General features: G+C 58.7%; 1 protein-coding gene across 5 annotated transcripts in view; it reads right to left on the reverse strand.

Annotated features, from left to right (window-relative positions):
* The window catches only part of ACOT7 (acyl-CoA thioesterase 7), a 56,841-nt gene that overhangs the window by 28,971 nt on the left and 5,605 nt on the right, over nucleotides 1–22,265 (reverse strand). For 2 of the 5 annotated variants that reach the window (XM_036460924.1, XM_036460926.2), the window contains exon 2: nucleotides 2,632–2,749. In XM_036460924.1, coding sequence (XP_036316817.1) covers nucleotides 2,632–2,749 — 118 coding nt within the window. Of the gene's footprint in view, nucleotides 1–2,631; nucleotides 2,750–8,821; nucleotides 8,969–21,666; nucleotides 21,859–22,265 lie in introns of those variants that run through there. The other 3 variants (XM_045570554.1, XM_045570555.1, XM_036460927.2) reach the window with 3 other exon arrangements.

The raw sequence follows: 22,265 nt of genomic DNA on the forward strand, positions 1-22,265 counted from the left end.
GTACACACACACAGCAGACACACAGACACACATAGACACGCACACACAGCAGACACACACACACGCACACACAGCAGACACACACACACAGCAGTCACACACACACACATAGACACGCACACACAGCAGACACACACAGACACACACACAGACACACACAGCAGACACACACACACAGACACACACTCACACACAGACACAGACACACAAGACACACACACAGGTACACACACACACACACACACAGCAGCCTCTGGCAGCACAGCATGGCAAGGAACACAGGGAAGTAAGTTCGTGTGGCTACAGCACCACCCACTGGCGGAAGGCTGGAAAAGCAGCTCAGAGGCGCGGGCAGGAATGAGGCGCCAGCTTGCAGAGCTGAGGGCAGTTACCTGTGGCATGGATATGCCACACAGATGCCACACACACAAGTGTCTTTAGTGGGACCGCTGGCTTCTCGCACACGCACATGCACATGCACACGTGGGCCATGGACAGACCTGAGCTTGTCTCCGGCTACAAGGGCAGGGCCTTCCTCACAGCGTCTGCGGAGCAAGCACGGCGCTGTGTGCGTGGACAGAGGAGGGAGGAGGCATGCCCTGGCCTGGGTGTTGGTTGGAGGCAACGCCACACGGCGTGGCTGCTCTGAGGAGGGTGGTGTGGGGTGAGGTAGCTTCAGACGGGGGGCGGTGAAGGCATAGGGTGGAGGGTGAAGGAGGGCAGGGCCCAGGCCGTCGGGAGACTGAGCCCACACATCCAGAGCTGCCTGAGTCTCCAGCAAAGGGCACTGGTGCTCCTCCCGGGACCAGAGCACGAGTGGGATGGCACCTCTCAGCACAGACCCGTCCAGAGCACGCAGGCCGGCGCGGGCACCTGGGAGCCTCGGGCCTGCTGCTCCGGTGGGAAGGCCACATAGACCTTAAGCCTGGTCCTCTCCCGCTAAAACACTCGGGATCCCTCCACTCCTGTGACAGACCCTGGCCGTGGTGAGGTGAGGAGGCCTGACTGGGAGTGGCTGTTTCCGGGACCTGGCAGGCGGGCACATGCAGCGGGTGGAGCCCAGAGTGACCGACATGCCCGTGGGGAGGGCACCTGTCCCCGGGGAGGGCCCATGCCTGCGGGAAGGGAACAGGGAGCAGCAGAGGCTCCAGGCTCTGAGCCTGAACCTCGGCCGGCCGCCTCCCAGAGGGAGACTGGAGAAGCAGCCTGGGTGGGCCTGGGGGTCTGTGGGCCCTCAAGGTCAAGGGGACGATGAAGCACCTGGGGGAGCCAGGCCTGGAGACGGCACCTCACACTGTGAAAGCCACAGGCTGGGTGAGACCACCAGGCGGTGTGGATGGGGGTCCCCGGTCCCACCCAGAGCCCAGCAAAGCCCCTCAGAGCCCAGCCCCAGCCTCTGCAGCTGCCCTGGGCTCACAGCCCCCCTTGAGCCTGGATGCAGCCCCCTCTCCTGGGACCCCAGCCCAGAGGCAGCACCAAGCCGACATGTCCAAGCTGTCCCCCTCACAGCCCAGCTCACTCCAGGGAAGGGGGGGAGGGGCCAGGGCTCAAGGCACGGGTTCGACCAACCACTGCCTCCCTGTGCGGCCTCAAGGAACCGGTCAGCCTCCCTGTGCGTTCGTTCCTGCCCTAGGCAGTGGGGACAGTAGGGCAGCTGTGTCTCGGCCCCGTGAGGCCCACACAGACAGCACTGACAGAGGCGTCACTCTCCTCCTCCTCATGCCTTAGTCCTGGGGCTCCTCCCCCCAATTCCCAGCCTGTCCTGTCAGCCTGCCCTGGACCCTGAGTGTCTCCCTCGGAGGGTCTGCCAGGCACCTGGCCCCCATCCCAGCCTCAGCCCCCCAGGCTCAGGCTCTCCTCCCCATGGCCACCAGAGGGCGCGCTCTGAACGGGACAGATTGGCCCCAGAACTCCATGGGCACCAGGGTACATGCAAACTCCTAGCCAGGCAGGGAGCCTCCTTCCCCGCCCAGCCACTCCCATCACCCTGAGCCCAGGCCCCAGGCATGTCCACACACACACACACACACACACACACACACACACGGATCTGCCAGCACAGTGGAGGCTACCTGGGCCAGGGGAGGGGCACCTCAGGCACACAGAGCCACACGCTTCCTGCTGGCCCCAAGGTGACGGCTGTAGTGCAAGACAGAGCGTCCCCACCCCCCTGCCCCGCACCCCAGGTGGCTTTTCCCGTGCCGGCAGACTGCAGAGCAATGCCAGGCCCCACAGATCTGGGCGAGGCAGTCGCCCCTGCAGTGAGGGCACCCCTGTGGGCGCCTGGGGCTTCTGGGGCACCAGGGCTCAGCCAGGGCCAGGGAGGGACAGGCCAGGGGGTCTGATGTCCACAATAAACTGCCACTATGCAGGAGTAGCTCTGAGGTCTGGGCTCCAGGAAGATTCTAGAAACCATGACTTCCAGAAAGGAGGGCAGGCCCTCAGCTGTCTCTGGTCCCCACTCCGCCAGCTGAGCCCCACCCAACGGCGTCCCAGGGGCCCTGCCCGGTGACCGGGCCGCAGCCTCCGGAAGCCCCAGGCCTGGGTGCGGGGGGAGGGGGGTTGACTCCCACCAAACTCCCCTCTGACCCCCAGTGGCAGCGCCCCCCCTCCTGCCCAGAGGCCGCTCACCCCGTTCTGGCTGTTGCAGTGCCGGGTGCTGATGATGACGCCCGCCTCCTCGATCATCTTCAGGATGGTCCCGCCGTGCACGTTGCCGGCCACGTTGGCGTCGTCGGGCCGCATGATCCTGGGGGAGGGAGAGCAGGGAGAGGCCTCTGGGAGGGCGTCCTCTGAGCAATGACAGCCGCGGGGGGACAGCCCTCCACAGGGGCCGCCGCTCCCAGAGGAGGAAGAGAACTCTGGGAGTTTGGTCAGGGGTGCTGACCTCACGGGCCAGGGAAGCGGCTGTGGGGTCCTCTGTTTCCATGGGAGAGAGGGGGCAGGGGGGCTGCCCCTGGAGCACTGACCAGGAAGGGGGGGTGGTGGGACCTTTGAAAAGGCAGCGAGATGTTGGCACGACCCCTCCTAGTCCCCATCCCCCAGCAGAGCTGAAGGGGCACAGGACACAGGCTGCAACCCCTCGGAAGACAAACAGACCTGGGGCCACCACCAGGGGGAGCCCTGAGGCGCAGCTCCGAGAAGTGAGAATGCAGCGGGCGGACGCTGCCCACTGGCCCGCCCTCACCTCCCCCGGAGGACGGCACACCCTGGCCGCGGAGCCCAGGCAGGGAAGCTCCACGGAGCTTCCGAGACACCAACCATCGCTGGATGAGCGAGTGACACACGTGGTACACAATGGAACAGCCATGAAAGGAGATGCTGCCATCTGCCACCACACTGACAGGCCTGGAGGGCATGATGCTGAGTGAGGTAAGTCACAGAGAAGACAGACCCTGTGTGATCTCATTCACATGGGAAACCTAAAAACTCTAAATCAAAGGTACAGAGAAGAGAGTGGTAGTTGGGGGGAGGGTGGAAAATGGGTGAAGCATGCCCTCGTCTACCAATGGGAGCTCAAGTGGGCGCAGCCGGATGGAGGCTGGACCTGTCCATCAAAACTCCCCGCCCAGATGTGCTCTGATGCCGTGATGCCAGGGCAGGGTGTACCCATGATTAAACCAGGGGTGTCCAAAGTCACTCTCTGCAAAGCAGGTCATGGTTCGATTCCAGTCAAGGGCGCATGCCTGGTTTGCAGGCTTAACTCCCAGTAGGGACCGTACAGGAGGCAGCTGATCAATGATTCTCTCCCATCACTGATGTTTCCAGCTCTCTCTCCCTCTCCTTTCCTCTCTGAAATCAATCTACATATATAAAAGGCTAATATGCAAAGTGTCCCCTAGGGAGTTCAACTGGGAGACTGGGAATTCGATCGCTCGCTCTGAAGTACCAGGGGGCGGCGCAGAATGGAGGAAGGCCCCGGCCAGCAGCCGGAAGGCCCCAAAGAGCCCTGATTGACGCCTGGTCTAGGGGCCCTATCTGTGCATGCATTTCACACCGGGCCTCTGGCGTACGGTATATTAAAAAGGACAGGCATATAGACCAATGGAGCAGAACAGAGGCCCTAGAAATTGGCCCACACTATTACAGTCAATTAATATTTGACAAAGGAGTAAAGACAGAGTCTCTTCAACAAACGGTGCTGGGAAAACGGGACAGACACATACAAAAAGATGAAAACAGACACCAACTTACACAAGAATAAACTCAAAATGGATAAAAGAGGAGCGTTGATATATGTTGTTAGCTGGGTTCAAATAAACTCATTACATTTTACTAAAAAAAATAAAAAAGAATATAAGACTTAAATGTAAGCCATGAAACCATAAAAATCCTAGAATAAAACACAGGGGTAAAATCTCAGATATGTCACATAGGAGAATCTTTGCTAATATATCTCCTAGGGCAAGAGAAAAAACAGAAAAAAGAAACAAATGGATGACAACAAATCACAAGGCTTCCGCCCAGCAAAAGCACCCCCCCACACAATGAAAAGGGAGCCCACAGTGTGGAAGGACATATTCCAATGACAGACTGATGTGGGGTTAATTTCCACAATATATAACGTACTCATGCCACTCAACAATAGGACAAACACTCCGATAAAAATGGGCAGAGGACCTGCACAGACACTTCTCCAAAGAGGATATTCAAATGGCCAAGAGACATATGCAAAAATGCTCAAAGTCACTACTCATCGGAGAGATGCAAATTAAAACGACAATGAGGGATCACTCACACCTGTCAGAATGTCTACCCTCAACCAACGACAGTGCTGGTGAGGATGTGGAGAAAGGGGAACGAACCCTCGTGCACTGCTGGTGGGAATGCAGACAGGTGCAGCCACTGTGGAGAACAGTATGGCGTTTCCTCAAGTTAAAGATGGAACTTCCTTTTAACCCAGCGATCCCACTTCTGGGATATATCCTAAAACCCCGAAACTCCGGTCAGAAAGGATATGTGCACCCCTGTGCTCACAGCAGTGTTGTTCACAATAGCCAGGCTCTGGAACAGCCTGAGCGGGTAAAAGCCGGGAACATTTGCACCACGGAACACTGCACAGCTGTCAACAAGAGAGATCTCTTACCCTGGGGACAGCATGGAGGGACCCGGAGACTATTGTGCTGAGTGAAACAAGCCAGTCAAAGAAAGACAAATACCTATCATTTCACTTATATGTGGAATCTAATGAACAAAATAAATTGACCAATAAAGTAAGACCCGAAGCCAGGAGACATGGAACAGACTGACATACCTCAATGTGGAGGTGGGGGCATGAGGAGAGATAAACTTATATACTTACCAGGGGCCCAGTGCCTGAAATTCGTGCACAGAGGGGTGTCCCTCAGCCGGGCCTGCACCCTCTCCAATCCAGGATCCCTAGGGCAATCCAGGACCATTGGTTCCTAACCACTTGCCTACCTGCCTGCCTGATCGCCCCTAACCGCCTCTGCTTGCCAGCCTGATAGCCCCTAACAGCTCCTCTGCTAGTCTCATCACCCCCTAACTGAGTCTCAGGCCACTGGGCAGGCGCCATTCCTGGCTTGCCTGAGCCTCGGGCCAGCCCTGGGCGGCTGGGCAGCCACAATCCGCAGCTTGCCTGAGCTCCCAGCCACCATCCCGGGCTTCCATGAGCTTCGGGCGGCCCTGGGCAGTGGCAGCCGCCATCTGCGGCTTTCCTGAGCCTCAGGCAGCCACTGCGGCTTTGTCCGAAGGACGTCCGGAAGGTCTCCGGTCTCGCTAGCATATTACCCTTTTATTTATAAATATGCACAGCCCATGGGCTCGGGCAATAGGGTGGTGAAAACCTGGGGTGGGTAGGGGCTGGGCGAAGGGAGGCAAAGGGGGGAATGGGAGACATCTATAATACTGTTAGCAATAAAATATATATTGAATAAACAAATAAAACAAAACTATTACTAAAAAAGAAGAGGGGAATTTGGACCCACAGGGAGAAGGCCCTATGACAATGGAGGCAGACTCGGGCAGTGTGTCTGAGGAACAGGGCGTTGCCAGCCAGCCCTGCCAGCGCCTGGATTTGGGGCTCAGGGCCCCCAAATGAGAGCATGCATTCTACTGTTTTACCATATGTTACCTGTCTGTAGTCGTGTTATGACACCCCCAAATTCACATAGCCCGTCCCCTCTGCACCCCTGTTCCACCCCAGAAGGCAGCAGCCTTGGTGGCCGCTGCGCAGGGGTTGACTCCTGGCCGCCCCTCGCAGCTCCCTGGGCGCCGGCCAGCATCTGCTCTGACTGGGAAATGTCAGCGCTAAAATTAACACGGCCGTGAGCGCCATGGCAACGGTGCGGGCCTGTTTATCCACAGCGAAGCCAGAGCATCCATCTGTCACAGGAGGCGGCAGCACAGCCCGCCGAGTGGTGCATCTCAGCTTCCCGGCACACCAAGCCGCGGCCCGGGCCCTGAAGGCCAGGCGGGCCCCGGGGCACAGCTCCCAGGACCCCCCGATGGCGGATGGCGCTGGCGGCTCCCTGGTCCTGTCCCCTCGGAATTAGGCTCAAACCAGAGAGACAACCACAGCCCCTCGCCCCGCCCGGAGAGGCACAAGGAGGGTGTGGAAGGCCCCCGAGGCAGGCTCTGCACTGGGCCTGAAGGAGGGTGGGAGCAGAAGCGGGTGCCGTTCCCGGCGGGAAAGGTGGGGGAGGAGGGGCTCACAGCAGACGGCTGACCTCGGGTCTGGAGGGCCAGGGCCAGGCCCACAGGGGCACGTCTCCCCACGGAGTCCGAGGGGAACGACACTGCTGTCCTCTCCACGTGGCCGCTCCGAAGGCTCCGGCAAAGTCCCCTCAACCCCCGAGACCCACCACCGGCCCCAGCAGAGGCAGGGCTGGGAACAAGCCTGGGTCCTCCGAGGCCCCCCGGCCCCGGGCAGGGCCAGGAACCAGGGGCCCTGGGCCGAGGCCAGCAGCGCAGCTGCGCCCGGCACAGCCATAGACCCGCCGGTGACCACGGACAGTGAGACCGGGAAGACAGCCGCTGCGGTCCCCGCTCCCCGGTCCCGGCTCCGCTGTGACGGACCCACTGCAGCGCAGGTGGTCTCTGGAGGGGGGCTCCTGCCCTGGCTTAGCTTACCCACCTAACGCCAGCGGGACTGGGCGGGAAGCTACCCTGACGGCCACAGGGCCACCTCCTCCACCACCTGACCCACCAGACCCCCACGGCCACAGTGCCCACCCAGGGCGCCAGCGACGGGAGGTCCGAGCTGGCTGGGAAGCGAGCGGCTGGGACACCGAGGGCCAGGGAGGCGGGGGCATTGCAGCTGGCATCACTGAGTCACCTACCCTCCCACCAAGACCGCTTCCTGCGGGCAGGGCTCCAGGGAGCGCCCTGGCCTCCGCGCTAAGCAGTCCAACCAGCAAGCGGCTGCCTGGCCCTTCTGAGGAGCTGACCAGTTGTCATGGAAACCTCACTTTGTAAATAATGACAGGGAAAAGCAAGTCTACAAGCCCTTCCGCTGCCCTGTCAGGGAGATCGCAGCCCCGGGCCCTGGGGCCTCTGCGAGGCCGTGGGAGAGGGCAGCCCTGTCTGTGTGGCTCTCGGCAAAGGCCAGGCCCTTCCACAGCATCCGCACAGGCGGAGGGTGGAGGGCTGGGCCAGTGCAGCTCAGGGGGTGGCGTCCCGACAGGTGCTTGCCCAGCTTCCTGCCCAGGGAGCTGGCAGCTGAGAACTCCCCAAGGCCACCTCCCAGCCCCAGGGAAAGGGGGGTGTCCGCCAGCCCAGCTCCCCTCGGCTGGCACCCTATCCCCAACAGCCAGCCTCACTTCCCTGTCCCGCCTGCTCAGGAGTGTCGGCTGCCAGGAGGGGCCCATCCCGCCCTCCAGAAGGGCCTGCCGCCTTCTCCTGCCACACCCTGCCCTCCGGGCGTCGGGAGGAAGGCAGTCCAGGGAGGGTGGCCCTGGGGCGGGTGAGAGGGGACGGGCGTGTACTGATCAAGGCCGCCAGCACCCCCTCCGCAGGGCCTCTGCCTGGGAGCTGCAGCCCGCAGTAACACGGAAAGCCCATGTGCACGGAAAGCCCATGTGCCAGGGAGGCATGCTGCCGGCAGGAATGAAGGAGCCAGTCCTCCCAAACCTGCCGTCCTGCCTGGCCCTGGGCACCACTCCACGGCCTGTGGGCAGGTCTGGCAGGTGCTGGCAAGAGATAAAGTGAGGACAGGATGCCGCGCGGCTTGGCGTGCACGCTGCGTTCTCGCTCACAGCCCATCCGCGGGGCACACACTTCCGCTTCTGTAAAGGGCCGCGGCCCCAGCGCTTCCTCAATCCAGACCATCATCTGTGCCCTGCCCCACGCCCCACCCTCTGCCACAGAGAAAGGAACCAGACTGAGCTCTCACAGCCCTGGCTCCTGGCGCTGCCCCAGCCCGAACCCAGAGCCGGTGCTGCCGGCCGGGGAGGGCAGTGGCCAGGCTGCCTGGGCTGGGCCGCAGGGATGCTCAGAGCCCGACCACCCAATGTGCTCCCTGGGAAGTCAGGGCGGAAAACCTGGCCCAAAAGCCTTCCCCACCCCCATCCCTGAGTCCCCTCAAGTCCCTGTGTGCCTGCCTGGCCTGCCCAGGCAGCAGCCGCCCCTTCTTCCTGCTGCCACCCCCCCTGCACCCTTCCCCTCCTGAGCTCGGAGGCCTGCAGCGCTGCTCCCAGCAGTGGGCTGGGCGCCCCAGGAGGCCGCTTGCTGGGTCTGGTCAGTCCAGGATCCCCTCAAGCAGAGAAAAGGCCCCGAGCCTCGGGGTACCCCAGAGCTGAGCTCTTCCCCACCTGGTGGACCAACCAGGGTCTCCCCAGCTTCTCGCAGCCCCCCAACTCACGGCTGGGTCTTCTCCCTGGGAAAGGCCTCGTCGACTCGCCTCCTGAGCACCTTCAGGGACAAGCCGCGCCGGAGCAGCAGCGTGAGCATGGTCTCCAAGTCTGCTCCTGGCCCTCCCGCAGCCACAGCCACAGCCGCAGCCACAGCCACAGCCACAGCCACAGCCACAGCCACAGCCGCAGCCACAGCCACAGCCACAACCACAGCCACAGCCACAGCCACAGCCGCAGCCAGGCGACTGGAGAGGCCCCGGCCCAAAGCGGTGCCCTTTGGACTTGCCCCTCCCTGCGGTGTGGATGCCGGGCCTAAGCAACCCTGGCTTCTCCTCTCGGCATGCCCAGCACACCTCCCACCCCGAGGACATACCGAACCATCCTGCCACACACGGTGCATGCCTGACCTTTACCTACCCAGAGAGCACAGCCACCCAGACCCTGACACCCCAGGGAGCACAGACACTGACACCCCAGGGAGCACAGCCACCCAGACCCTGACACCCCAGGGAGCACAGCCACCCAGACCCTGACACCCCAGGGAGCACAGCCACCCAGACACTGATACCCCAGGGAGCACAGCCACCCAGACCCTGACACCCCAGGGAGCACAGCCACCCAGACGCTGACACCCCAGGGAGCACAGCCACCCAGACACTGACACCCCAGGGAGCACAGACCCTGACACCCCAGGGAGCACAGACCCTGACACCCCAGGGAGCACAGCCACTCAGACACTGACACTGGGCGCTTCCCTTCGCTCCCCACAGAGCCGTGCGCTCACAGGCAGCGCTCCTGTCTCCAGCACCCGGGACGCTGTGTGTCCAGGACTCACGACCTGGCCCTGGGCCCCAAGGTTTGGTTCTGTTCCAGCCAGCGTACTGGGCGGGGACACTCCTGGGAATGAACCCCAGCTGAGGGGGAGCTGTGTCACTTCCTGGCACTCCGGTGAGGAAAGGTGAGGGGGCACTGATGCAAATCATACGTCCACTGATTTATCGTTTTGTTCCATGTGGTCATTAGGAAAACAGGTGAGGCAGACTAACTGTGGAGGGCATTTTGTCTTCATCTGTCCAGAATGCATATTCTGCTGCTCTGGGGTGAAATGCTCCAAATATATAAACACAACAAAATAAAAATCACAGGAAATAGGAGTTGAAAGAGATCTTGGAAATTAGCTGGTTCGAGTCCCAGCTCCCACCTGTGAGGAGAGCGGGACTGCGGGAAGGAAGCCTGGCCCGGCCGAGGGCGGGCGGGATGACGAAGGGCACGCACGGAGCTGGGTCGGAGGAAGAGCTGCCGAGGGAGAAGCCATAGACACACTGCCCTGCCCGGCCAGCGGGGCTCAGTGGCTGAGCATCGACCTATGAACCAGGAAGTCCCAACTGAATACCCAGTCAGGGCATATGCCCCGGTTGCAATGGGGGCCATACAGAAGGCAGCTGATCAGTGATTCTCTCTCACTATCACTCTCACCCTCTCCCTTCCTCTCGGAACTCATAATAATAATAATACATACGTACTGTCCTTGCTATCAAAACACCAACCAGAGAAGAGGGAGAGCAAGATACTGAAAACCTATTTGAAGAAAGAATAACAGAAAACTTCCCCTTCCTGATGAAAGAAATAGACTTACAAGTCCAAGAAGCACAGAGAGTTCCAAACAAGAGGAACCCAAAGAGGCATCATTATTAAAATGCCAAGTGTTAACGACAGAGAGAGAATCTTAAAAGCAGTTAGTTACCTACAAGGGAGCACCCGTACAACTGTCAGCTGATTTCTCAACAGAATCTTTGCAGGCCAGAAGGGAATGGCAAGAAATATTCAAAGTGATGAATCTTTGCAGGCCAGAAGGGAATGGCAAGAAATATTCAAAGTGATGAAAACCTACAACCAAGATTACTCTACCCAGCAAAGCTATCATTTAGGATTGAAGGTCAGATAAAGAGCTTCACAGGCAAGAAAAAGCTAAAAGAATTCATCAACAGCAAACCAGTATTACATGAAATATTGAAGGGCATTCTCTAAGAAGGAGAAGGAGGAAGAGGAGGAGATGGAGGACATGCAAGAGGAGGAGAAAAAAATATTTTTTAAAAATATGAATAAAATAGCAATAAATACATATATATGAACAATTAATCTAAAAATCAAAACAAACAAGGAGTCTAATGAACAAAATAAACTAATGAATAAAATAGAATCAGAGGCATGGAACCAGCTGACGAATATCAGAGGGAAGGGAAGTGGAGGGTTGGAAAAGATTAACCTAAGATTTTATTTGCAGGAATGCATTACCCATGGACTCAGACCACATGGTGGTGAGGGTGGGGTGGGGCAGGAACTGGGTGGAGGGGAACATGAGGGGAAAGGGGGGACATTTGTAATACTCTCAACAATAAATATTTTTGAAAAAGAAAGAAAATCTATATATAACTTGTTGGCCCAACAGCAGATTGAAAACACTAGATGAGCCCCAGCCATTTGGCTCAGTGGTTAGAACGGTGGCCCACAGACTGGAGGGTTGAGGGTTCAATTCCTGGTTGAGGGCACATACCTTGGTTGCAGGTTCATCCCCGCCCTGCGAGTAGGAGGCAACCAATCGTTGTGTCTCTCTCTCTCATCGATGATTCTTTCTTTCCCCCTCCTCCTCCTTCCCTCCTAATTTCTATAAAAGTCTATGGAAAAAATATCCTCAATTGAGGATTCAAAAACACAAATGAAAACACTAGATTTTCGTTCAGAGCAGTGCTCCCTATTACAGCCCAAACCGGAACCAGCTCCCATGCCCACACACAGGCGAAGGGACCGCGTCCGCCCTGAGCAGGAGCACTGCTCAGCTCGAGAAGGGGACGGACTAGCCGTCAGGCGGCAGCACGAACCAGCCCCGGAAGGAACACATCCTGGGCCTCCATATCACAAGCTCTAGAAACGTAAGCTGCTCCGCAGCCTCGGAAAGGGCTGGTGGTGGCCGGGTGGGAGGCGGGAGGGAGGGACTCTCTCCGAGGGGCGTGCTCCTGGCTTTAATAGCGGTGAAGGCTGCACAGTGTAGACATGCGTCAAGTTTATCTGGTTCCTCAAACGTGAGCAGTTACAGAAAGCACACCTCAGGAAAGCGCTTAGGTAACTGTACCCTCCAGCCCTGCCAACGCCTGCAGAGAATCCGTTGTTGGCACATGCCGTGGGCTCCTCCCTTAGCCGCTGGCAATGAGGACACCCCACTGGGACCCAGCCCACTGCCCCAGGAGGTAACACTGTCTCCCGGAGCCAGCGGAGCTGGTGCCCCAACTCCCAGCCACCAGCATTGTGCGAGCCCAGCAGTCAGGAGGGAGGCAGCAGCGCCCTCTGGAGGGAGCTCGTCACCGGAGCCCTCCCGGCCCAGCAGCCAGGCCCCAGGCGGCGGCAGCGAAGGCCTCTCACCCCGGGACTGGCAGAGGCCCTGGTGTGCAGACAGCTGAGGCCCAGGTCTCCCCGCCACAGCAGGATCACCGGGAGGGCGCCCAGACTCCCCAGGGCACGGAGGACACCCGAAGGCACCCGGGGGCACCGGGCATGACGGCCATGGGAAGGAGTGGCCCTCAGCCCTGAACGGGCCGGGGGAGAGGAGAGGGACCCTCAGCCTCTCGGCCCTCCCAGCATCCTGGGCATGGAGCAGCCCACCCGCCCAGCACCGCTGCAGGCCACGTGCTGGTGCCCGGGGCGGTGCGGTGCAGGGCCAGCTGGCCCAGGACAAGGCCTGCAGTCGGGGTCCTGGTCGACGCTCTGCCACACTTGCCACATGCCCCCAAGGTGGCCAGTTTCTTCCCCTGGAACAAGGAGGCTGACGCGGGGCCGAGAGGGCCCCCCCACACACATACACACCTTGTCTCCCACGCCCCCAGACCTGGCAAACCCCGCAGCTCAGCTCCTGGCCGCCCTGGAAGGGAGCAGCCATGACGCTGCTAAGAGAACCCAGGCGAGCTCAGGCCGGAGGAAGGGCTCACACAACACACGCTGATTTAAAAACGACTTGTATTCAAAACGCACGCAGATCTCCTAAAACTTAACCAGAACCGGCAGCCCAGGAGGAAAACGGGCAAAGCCCTGAACACGCCCGGGCAGGGGCGGCTGCACGCCCTCCTCCAGGACCAACCGAGCGACCGCTCAGATCCGAGCGGCCAGCCTGGGCAGCAGCCGGCCAGGAGCCTCCGGCCAGGAGCCTCCGGAGGAAGCCGCGTGGGGAGGAGGGACAGCTCGGAGGCGGCGCTGGCGGACGGCTGGGCCGCACCCTGTGCAGCAGGCCCGCTAGGTCCTGCTCGAACCGGGGTCCTGGGAGAGGTCCCGGAGGGCGACGGTCGGGGGTTAGGGGCTGTGACACGGAAGCAGCAGAACCGGAGGGACTGTGGCTTCTACCAGGGTTCGAGGCGCCGGTGCAGGGCGCTGTGGTGCTGTCTTGTTTGGGGGCTTGAGCCCCACCACGAGCGCCTGTTACCCAACCGAGGAGCCCACTGCCCACCTCCAGCCCACTGTGGGCAGGGACGCAGGCTCTGAGCGCCTCTGCCCTGCGGCACCGCGGGGGAGGGCACCGCGGGGGAGGGCACCGCCGGGACGGCATCGCGGGGGAGGGCACCACGGGGGAGGGCACCGCCGGGGAGGGCACCGCGGGGACACAGGGCGTGTGGCCAGCTGCTCTGTGGGGATGCGGGAGCGAGAGCAGGAGGGATCGATGCGTGTTCTCGCGGTGCAGGGCGTGCTCTCTATGATAAAATTAAAGAATTCCTCAACATTGGGTGGGAGGCAGCTCCTCGGGAGATTACATTGAGAAATGCAAATATTTAACTTATTAAGTACATAGATGACCTAGCTGCCATTTGTACACAGTGTGAGTGTGTTATCACTGCCGGTATTTTCTAAGTGGCAATTCTGCAATGGGGCACAAGCTGTTCAAGGAGTTAATTCAGGGGTCCTCAAACTTTTTAAAGTGGGGGCCAGATCACGGTCCCTCAGAGAGCTGGAGGGCCGGACTATATGAACTACTAATTCCTACTGTAACACCTCGGCTGCGCTCACTGCCCAAAAAACCTGGCGGGCCGGATCAGACTCCTCTGCGGGCCGCATGTGGCCCGAGGGCCGTAGTTTGAAGACGCCTGACTGAGTCAGCCCAGCCAGATAGCTCAGCGGGTAGCAGGCTGTCCCACTACCCTGAGGCTGCAGGTTTGATCCCTGGGCAGGGCACAGGCAAGAGTCAACCACTGAGAGCATAAATGGAGGAGCAATAAATCGCATTTCTCCTTCTCTCACGTCAATAGATTAAAAAATTAAAATAGATAAAAATAGGTTTCCTTCAAACTCACTTTAATGCGAGTTTATTTATAATTAGTGTATGTTATTTCTATTAAAGTCCTTGTGATGAAAAATCAAAATGTATCATGTTAAAATATAAGAAATGAAACTATGTTCTTTTAAAAGGTTATTCTTTTTTTAAAATATATTTTTATTGATTTTTTTACAGAGAGGAAGAGAGAGGGATAGAGAATCAGGAACATCGATGAGAGAGAAACATTGATCAGCTGCCTCCTGCACCGCCCCGCTGCGTATGTGCCTGCAACCAAGGTACAAGCCCTTGACCGGAATCGAACCTGGGACTCTTGAGACTGCAGGCCAATGCTCTATCCACTGAGCCAAACCGGTTAGGGCTAAAAAGGCTATTCTTAAAAACAAAATAAGAATAAAATAAAATAAAATAAAGATAAAGGCTATTCTTGTCCAGCCAGCGGGGCTCAGTGGTTGAGTGCTGACCTATAAACCAGTCACGGTTTGATTCCCAGTCAGGGCCCAGGCCCAGGTTGTAGGCTTGATCCCCAGTGTGGAGTGTGCAGGAGGCAGCTAATCAGTGATTCTCTCTCATCATTGATGTCTCTTTCTCTCTCCTCCTCCCTTCCTCTCTGAAAGCAAAAAAAACCCCATATTTTAAAAAGAATAAAAGATAAAAGAAGAGCCGAAACTGGTTTGGCTCAGTGGATAGAGCGTCGGTCTGCGGACTGAAGGGTCCCAGGTTCGAATCCGGTCAAAGGCATGTACCTTGGCTGCGGGCACATCCCTGGTAGGGGATGTGCAGGAGGCAGCTGGTCGATGTTTCTCTCTCATCGACGTTTCTAGCTCTCTATCCCTCTCTCTTCCTCTCTGTAAAAAGATCAATAAAATATATCTTTAAAAAAAGACACTCAGCACCACAGGGTCATAGGCGAATTGCAAACTGCAGCCCATGTGCCCCACGGCCAGACTCCATGCTGAGGCCGGAGCACGCGGAGCGGCAGGAGCTCACCGGGACCCAGGCACAGCCGCCCCTTTGGAAGGCAGTCTGGTCATTTCCTAACGAACCGAACATCCTCCTAATTACCTATATTGCACTCTATAGTCCATTAATTATACTAAAATAAATGTAAAAATTCAGTAGGTACATGGAAGCAATTAAAGCAAAATCAAGTAAAAAAAACTGTCATGGACAAAAGCCCACCAACTCCAGAAAAACCGTTATGCTGGCTCCGGCCGCAATGCAGAGGCCGCGGCCGGGTAACTGGTCAGGGAGGCGCCCCGGGCTGTGGTGTCGCCGCCCGGCGGGCGGTCTCAGGCGGCACAGGCCAGGGGCGCTGTCCTGAGGCAGCACAGAGGGTCCACCACGCAGACCCGCTCCCTGAGGAGCCGGGCCCGGAGGCCCGGAGAGCCATCAGGCGGCAGAGCTCTGGACTCCGAGGCCACACGGAGCGAGCAGGCCCGGGCTGGGAGGACCCAGGAAGGGTGCCCCTGGCTGGGACAGGGCGCACATCGCTACCCGATTGGCTGCCCGGCTCGGGTTTCCACCCGCACGGCGCCCACGGGCATCGGAACACCGAGCTCAGCCAGCTGGGGGCGGGGGCGGGAAGCCTCCTCCAGGCAGGAGGGGGGCGGGCGGGCGGGCGGGCGGGCACACCTCCAGTATCCAGCGTGCCCCCTGCCAGGGCCGTGCAGGGCGGCCGGACAGCGGGGCGGGGCCAGAGCCATGCCCAGTGCCCCCCAGCCCCTCATGCACGATGCCCCTCCAGCAGTTCTGTGGGAGTCACTGCGAGGCCTCCTCCGAGCCCAGCACTGGTGGCATCTGGCACGCTTCGCTAGGCACCCCGCTCAGAGAAGCACTCAGCCTCAAGCCAGGCTTGGGAGACACACTGCGCCCTAGACCTCTCCCGCCTTCCAAAAGCCAAGCAAGCCTCCATCACCCACCCTCCCTTACACAGCGTTCGCCCTCGGTCAGGCATGTGATGGGGCACAGAGAAGAGTCCTGGGTTCTAGTGTCCACTGTGCTGACCTTGGGCAAGGCACCCTGCCTCAGTTTCCCCATCTGTAGCACAGGCTGAGAGCTGCCTGAGTGAGCGTGAGGGTGAGGATGCAGGAGGAGCGGGCCAGGGCTTCTCCCTGCAGCGGTGGATGCTCCGCGCACACATCGTGGTGGTGGCAGCGGCGGGGAATTGGTTTTGTGAAAGCAATTCTTTCTCCCTCGACATTAACTCCCAGCCGGAGAGCTGCCTCCGGTGGATGGAAATTCCGTTTTCCTGGCATTTCTGGCGCCCAATCCAACGTGCCTGCAGCCGCGGCGCAAGCTCAGCGCGTGCCCACCGCATGCACCCGCCCAACCGCCGTGATCCAACACGTCTCAGACGGCCACACGCATGTTCCACAGGAAACATGGGGGCAAACCTCTGTGGCCTTGGATTTGACAACGGTTTCTTACTATGACAATAAAAGTACAAGCAACCAAAAAAAAAAAAAAAGAAAGAAAGAAAAGAAAAGTTAAGCTGTTGGACACCAAAACTTGGACTTTTGTGCTTCCAGAGATAGCATCGAAGTGAAAAGAGCCCAAACCACAGTGAGGCTCGCTCACACCCATCCGAATGGCTGTCATCAGAAGGCAGCGCAGCCCTAGCCGGTGTGGCTCAGTGGATGGAGCATTGGCCTGTGGACTCAGAGGTCCCGGGTTCAATTCCAGTCAAGGGCATGTCCCTTGATTGCGGGCACATCCCCAATGGGGAGGGTGCAGGAGACAGCTGATCCATGTTTCCCTCTCATTGATGTTTCTGACTCTCTATCCTTTTCCCTTCCTCTCTGTAAAAAAAATGAGTAAAATTTATTAAAAGAGCCAAAACCGGTTTGGCTCAGTGGATAGAGTGTCGGCCTGCGGACTGAGGGGCCCAAGGTTCGATTCCGGTCAAGGGCATGTACCTTGGTTGCGGGCACATCCCCAGTAGGGGGTGTGCAAGAGGCAGCTGATCAATGATTCTCTCTCATCGTTTCTAGCTCTCTCTCTCTCTCCCTTCCTCTCTGTAAAAAATCAATAAAATATATTTTAAAAAATTTATTAAAAGAAAGAAAGAAAGAAAGCAGGCGGCGCCCAGGTGCTGGGTGAGGGAAGGGGCGGCCTGTGGGACGGCAGCCGGCGCAGCCTCTGGGGCCACAGCCGGGGCCCCCACAGGCCGCCAGGTGCCGCAGGAGAGCCAGGGAGCCTGGCACGTGGCACACGGCTCTGAGACACACGGTCAGGCCACGCCGCTTCCGGCCACCGAGCACATGGCACACTTGTCTCCTCCTCGAGGGCACTTGGGAGTGAAAGCTCCATTTCTCCTCCCTCCGGGTGAGCAGCTCACACCACCCGCCAGGAAGCAGAGCAGACACTCCCTCGGTGCCCTGTGCCAACCACACCCGGACGGACGCAGTCAAGGAAAGGCGTCTCATCTGGCTCCTGAGCACAAAGCTAGTGACCCCCAGCCCCCCTGAAACCCCACCTTGGGAGACAGGTGCGACCCCAGGGCTCTCTGCGGGCACCAGGCCTCCCTTCCTCCCGGTGCATCACTTTTCTCCCCAAACTCCAACGCCCCCCCCACTCCTGCCACGGGGAGCAGCAGGCAGTGGCGGCTCTTCCAGGCTGCCCTGGTCCAGCCTCCAGGCCCTTTCCTCTCCTCTCCAGGGGCCCCCCGCACCCCGCCCTGGCTCGCCGCCTTCCCGTGGCCCGCTTCCCGGGAGCCACGCAGCCCGCGGACCACGCTTTCCGTGTTTCCCGGACCCAGGGGCCAGCCTGGCTCTCCTGGCCCATCCACCCTAAGCCCTCCTCACTTCCCGTCCGCTTCGATACACATCGCAGTCATTGGGCTCCTGTTGTGAAATCCCTCCCACACGAAGTCAAGAACTCACACGCGACCGGCCGTGCGGAGGCAGGTGGCTCGGGGCCAGGGGGCAGTATGACCTGGCAATGCCTCTTCTGAGCTGGTGGGGGTTTTGTTAATCCTCACCGAGAACATTTCCCCCCACTGCTTTTCAGAGAGAGGTGGTCGGGGGAGGATAAGAGAAAGAGAGAGAAACATCCATGTGAGAAAGACACATCAACTGGTTGCCTCCCCCACGCTCCCTGACCAGGAGTGGGGAGGAACCACAACCCAAGTATATGTCCTTGACTGAGAATCAAACCCTCCTCGACCCTTTGGTGTGTGGGCCGATGCTCTAACCATTGACCCACACCGGCAGGACTGGGTTGTTTTTTAATCCTCACCTGAGAATATGTTCTCATTGATTTTTAGAGAAGGGGGAGAGAAAGAGATTTTTAAAAACCCATGTGAGAGAGAAACATGGAGAGGATGCCTCCCTCAGGTGTCCCGACTGGGGGTGAACCCGCAACCCAGATCCATGCCCTGACCGGGAGCTGAGCCCGCACCTTTGGGTGTACGGGATGATGCTCGCACCAACCATGGCCACACAGTGCCACTGAGAACAGCCAGGACTGGGAGCAGCCGGTGTCCACGGGTTAAAGGGCAGTAAGGCGGTCACGAGCACAGGGGAATATGCTGCTGTGAGAGAATGGCATCCTGGGAGCAGACCACGCCTTTCCGCCCCCCCCCCCCTCGCTGGCACGTCACGGTCACCATCACCTTCCTCGCTTCCAAGCTCCAGCCCTTCCTTTGCCTCTGCAACTCGCTTCCTAAGCCCATGTCTTCTACCAACTACTCCCATATCTGTGATGTTATAGAAGAATGTTCTCTCTTTTTAAAATATATTTTTATTGATTTCAGAGAGGGATTGAGAGATAGAAACATCAATGATGAGAGAGAATCATTGATCGGCTGCCTCCTGCACACGCCTTACTGAGAATCCAGCCCGCAACCAAGGCACATGCCGTTGGCTGGAATCGAACCTGGGGCCCTTCAGCCCACAGGCCGACTCTATCCATTGAGCCACACCGGCCAGGCGGAAAGGTGCTTTTCTGTCAGTTACACCTGGGAACAGAAACCACTGGCCAGAGTGGGCGTGGCCACTGCCGGAGTGTGAGGCCTTGGGAGGACATCATCGAAACAAAGCAGCGCGTCCTCTCTCTCTCCCCCCTTCCTCTCTGAAATTTTTTTTAAAAAATGTTTTTTAAGTGACAAGACAGCCCACTAAATGGGAGAGAATCTTTGCAAATCATACCTGAGAAGAAACTTGTATCTCGTACACTATCTAGAAGGAATTCTCCACCTCAAAATGAAAGTGAGGGGACTTATAATCTGATAGAGCACCCGGCTCATCTGAAAGTACTCCCAGACCTGTAAGTCCTGGAACACAGACTCCGGGAACAGGGCTGAGCTTTCCGCGTCTCCGTTGCCAGGCCGGTGCACCCACAGGCCCGTGACCGGAGCGAGTGAGGAGGTGGCCCGCTGTGGACAATGGACAACGGGCACTGCCCAGCCCGCGGGCAGAGCATGAAGCACGGTCAGGCCGACCCCACCAGGAGCCACGCCGTCTCTCCTCACCGGTGACCGGGAACAATGGCCGGGTCCTGCTGTCCGGGGCCGTGTGATCACTATCCGTTCCCAGCCTCCCCGGCCCAGTGGTCGGCAAACTCATCAGTCCACAGAGCCAAACAACAGCACAACGATGGAAATTTCTCTGGAGAGCCAACTTTTTTAAACTTAAACCTCTTCTAACGCCACTTCTTCAACATAGACTCGCCCAGGCCTTGGTGTTTTGTGGAAGAGCCACACTCAAGGGGCCAAAGAGCCACATGTGGCTCGCGAGCCGCGGTTTGCCGACGACTGCCCAAGCCCACTCGCCAGTGGGACCTGGCCCCGCACCTGCTGGAGGACAGGGTTGGATGCTGTGAGCGCCGTCCTCTTGGTTGGCTGGCCTCTCAGTAAGCCTCATAGGATTCCACCCGCCTCCGTTATCGGGCATCGCGACAGGCAGCCGAGCCCACCGGGGTTTCCCGGTCACCGAAGGACAAATAAGCCCAGTGAGAGCAGGTGGTGAGAACAGACGTTTCTCCTGAGCTCACAAAAGGTACGCAACATCGTTAGTCATCAGGGAAGCTCAGACCAAACCACAGTGCGACGCCACTTCCCGGCGGCTAGGGGGGCTAAGACCCAAAAGAGGGACAGCGGAGTGCTGGGGGAGCGGGGGGCCCTGGGGGGTCTGAGGCTGAGGCTGCTGGTGGGAGCGTGGAGAGAAGCAGCCTCTGGCAGACAGCTGGCAGCTCCTCAAAGGCTAGCACAGCCGAAACCGGTTTGGCTCAGTGGCTAGAGCGTCGGCCTGCGGACTGAAAGGTCCCAGGTTCGATTCCGGTCAAGGGCATGTACCTTGGTTGCAGGCACATCCCCAGTAGAAGGTGTGTGAGAGGCAGCTGATCGATGTTTCTCTCTCATCGATGTTTCTAACTGTCTATCCCTCTCCTCTCCTCTCTGTGAAAAATCAATAAAATATATTTTTAAAAAAGGCTAGCACTGCCGGCAAAGGAACAGGTTCATGAAAAGTGACCTCCGGTGATCTTATCCTAAGTTTCCTGCGCAGGTCACGGTGGTGGCCGCCTCAGGCCTGGAACTCCCTGTGCTGTGCCTCCAGGCTCCCAGACCTCGGAAATGCGGAAACAGTCTACGGCCAGACCACCCTGAACGCCCCACCTCGGCTGAAATGCGGAAACAACGACCCTGGAGAGAATACAAGCCCTCAGGGAGCGCTTATCTGTCACGTATCCTGTACTCCAATCCTGCCTCGCCTTCCCTTCACGGAATCTTCCTCTGTTCCTTCCTAACGTAAACCATAAAGGAACTGGCGTGGCTCAGTGGCTGGGCATCGACCTGTGGACCAGGAGGTTACAGTCAGGCCACAGGCCCAGGCTGCAGGCTCCATCTCCGGTGTGGGGGGTGCAGGAGGCAACCGATCAATGATTCACTCTCGTCACCGATGCTTCTCTCTCTCTCTCTCTCTCTCTCCCCCTCCTTTCCTCTCTGAAATCAATAAAAAGATATTAGAAAAAAACGACGACAAAAACTGCCTCCCTGACATTTGTCATCAGTTTGGCTCAAATAAAATAACAAATTTCTCTACAGGTTTGAATGTTTCTTACTTCCACACAGAATTACCATATGACCCAGCAATTCCATTCCTGTTTGGCCACATTATTCCCCTTCCCGGGAGCCACGCCTCGGAGCCAGCAGCTGGCCGCCCACAGTTCAGTGCAGTTTGACGAGGAGGAACCAGTGAGCACAGACTCCACCGTGGACGCAGTCACAGGTCCCGAGCACGGCGATGTGGCTGTGCTTATTATTCTTGTTAATCCTCACCGAGGCTATTCTCCCATTGATTTTTAGAGAGAGAGTGGAAGGGAGGGGGCAGGGGCAGAGAGAGAGACATCAGTGTGAGAGAGACACATCTATTAGTTGCCTCCACAAACGCTCAACAGGGTATGCGCTGGATACACTTGGGACCCTTCAGTCCGTGGGCAAATGCTCTAATCACTGGGCCAAACGGGCATAGGTGGGGGCCCACCCCCTCCCAGGTAGAATGATCTGCTGGAGCCGGCATCACCGGGCTCAGGTCACCCTACCTCAGAGAGACAGGGGGTCCAATCTTGCTCCCAAAAGCGCGGACCGGGGCCCAGCACGGCGGCCGCAGCCCTGCGGAGCCCCGGGGCCCCGGACCCTTCCAGGCAGGCGGCCGCCCGGCCGAGAGCCCGCGGAGGCAGAGGCGGAGGCGCAGCGCCCAGGCCAGCAGCTTCATCCCACCAGAGGCCCGTTCCCAGTCCCTCTGGTCTCCAGCGGCCCTGCCTCCCGGAGCTGGGCGGGTCTCCAGAGGCCTCGGGGTTGCCCTCCCTCGGCAGCAGGGCCTACAGGATGCTCCTGGCTGGCAGGCCAGTGATGCAAGTAGAGCTCATGACTCAGCCTGAAGTCACACAGCCAGGCAAATGAGGCAGAGAGCAGGGCCCGGCCAGCCAGTGGGGCGGAAATAGGTGGGGCTGTGCCAAAGCCACCAAGAACGCTGTGCCAGGCACAAGCCAGAACCAGGCGGCAGCTGCGCCCACAGGCCAGAGATTCTGATCAGACCGTCGAGGTGAAGGGGTCTGTACTGTGGGTAATGCCAGCGCCTGGCCGGGGCTTTGCCAGCCAGGGCACCCACTTCCGGGAGGCATCCGCTTCAAGCATGATG

Source organism: Pipistrellus kuhlii, unplaced genomic scaffold (genome assembly GCF_014108245.1).
Source record: "Pipistrellus kuhlii isolate mPipKuh1 unplaced genomic scaffold, mPipKuh1.p scaffold_m20_p_34, whole genome shotgun sequence".
Lineage (NCBI taxonomy): Eukaryota > Metazoa > Chordata > Mammalia > Chiroptera > Vespertilionidae > Pipistrellus > Pipistrellus kuhlii.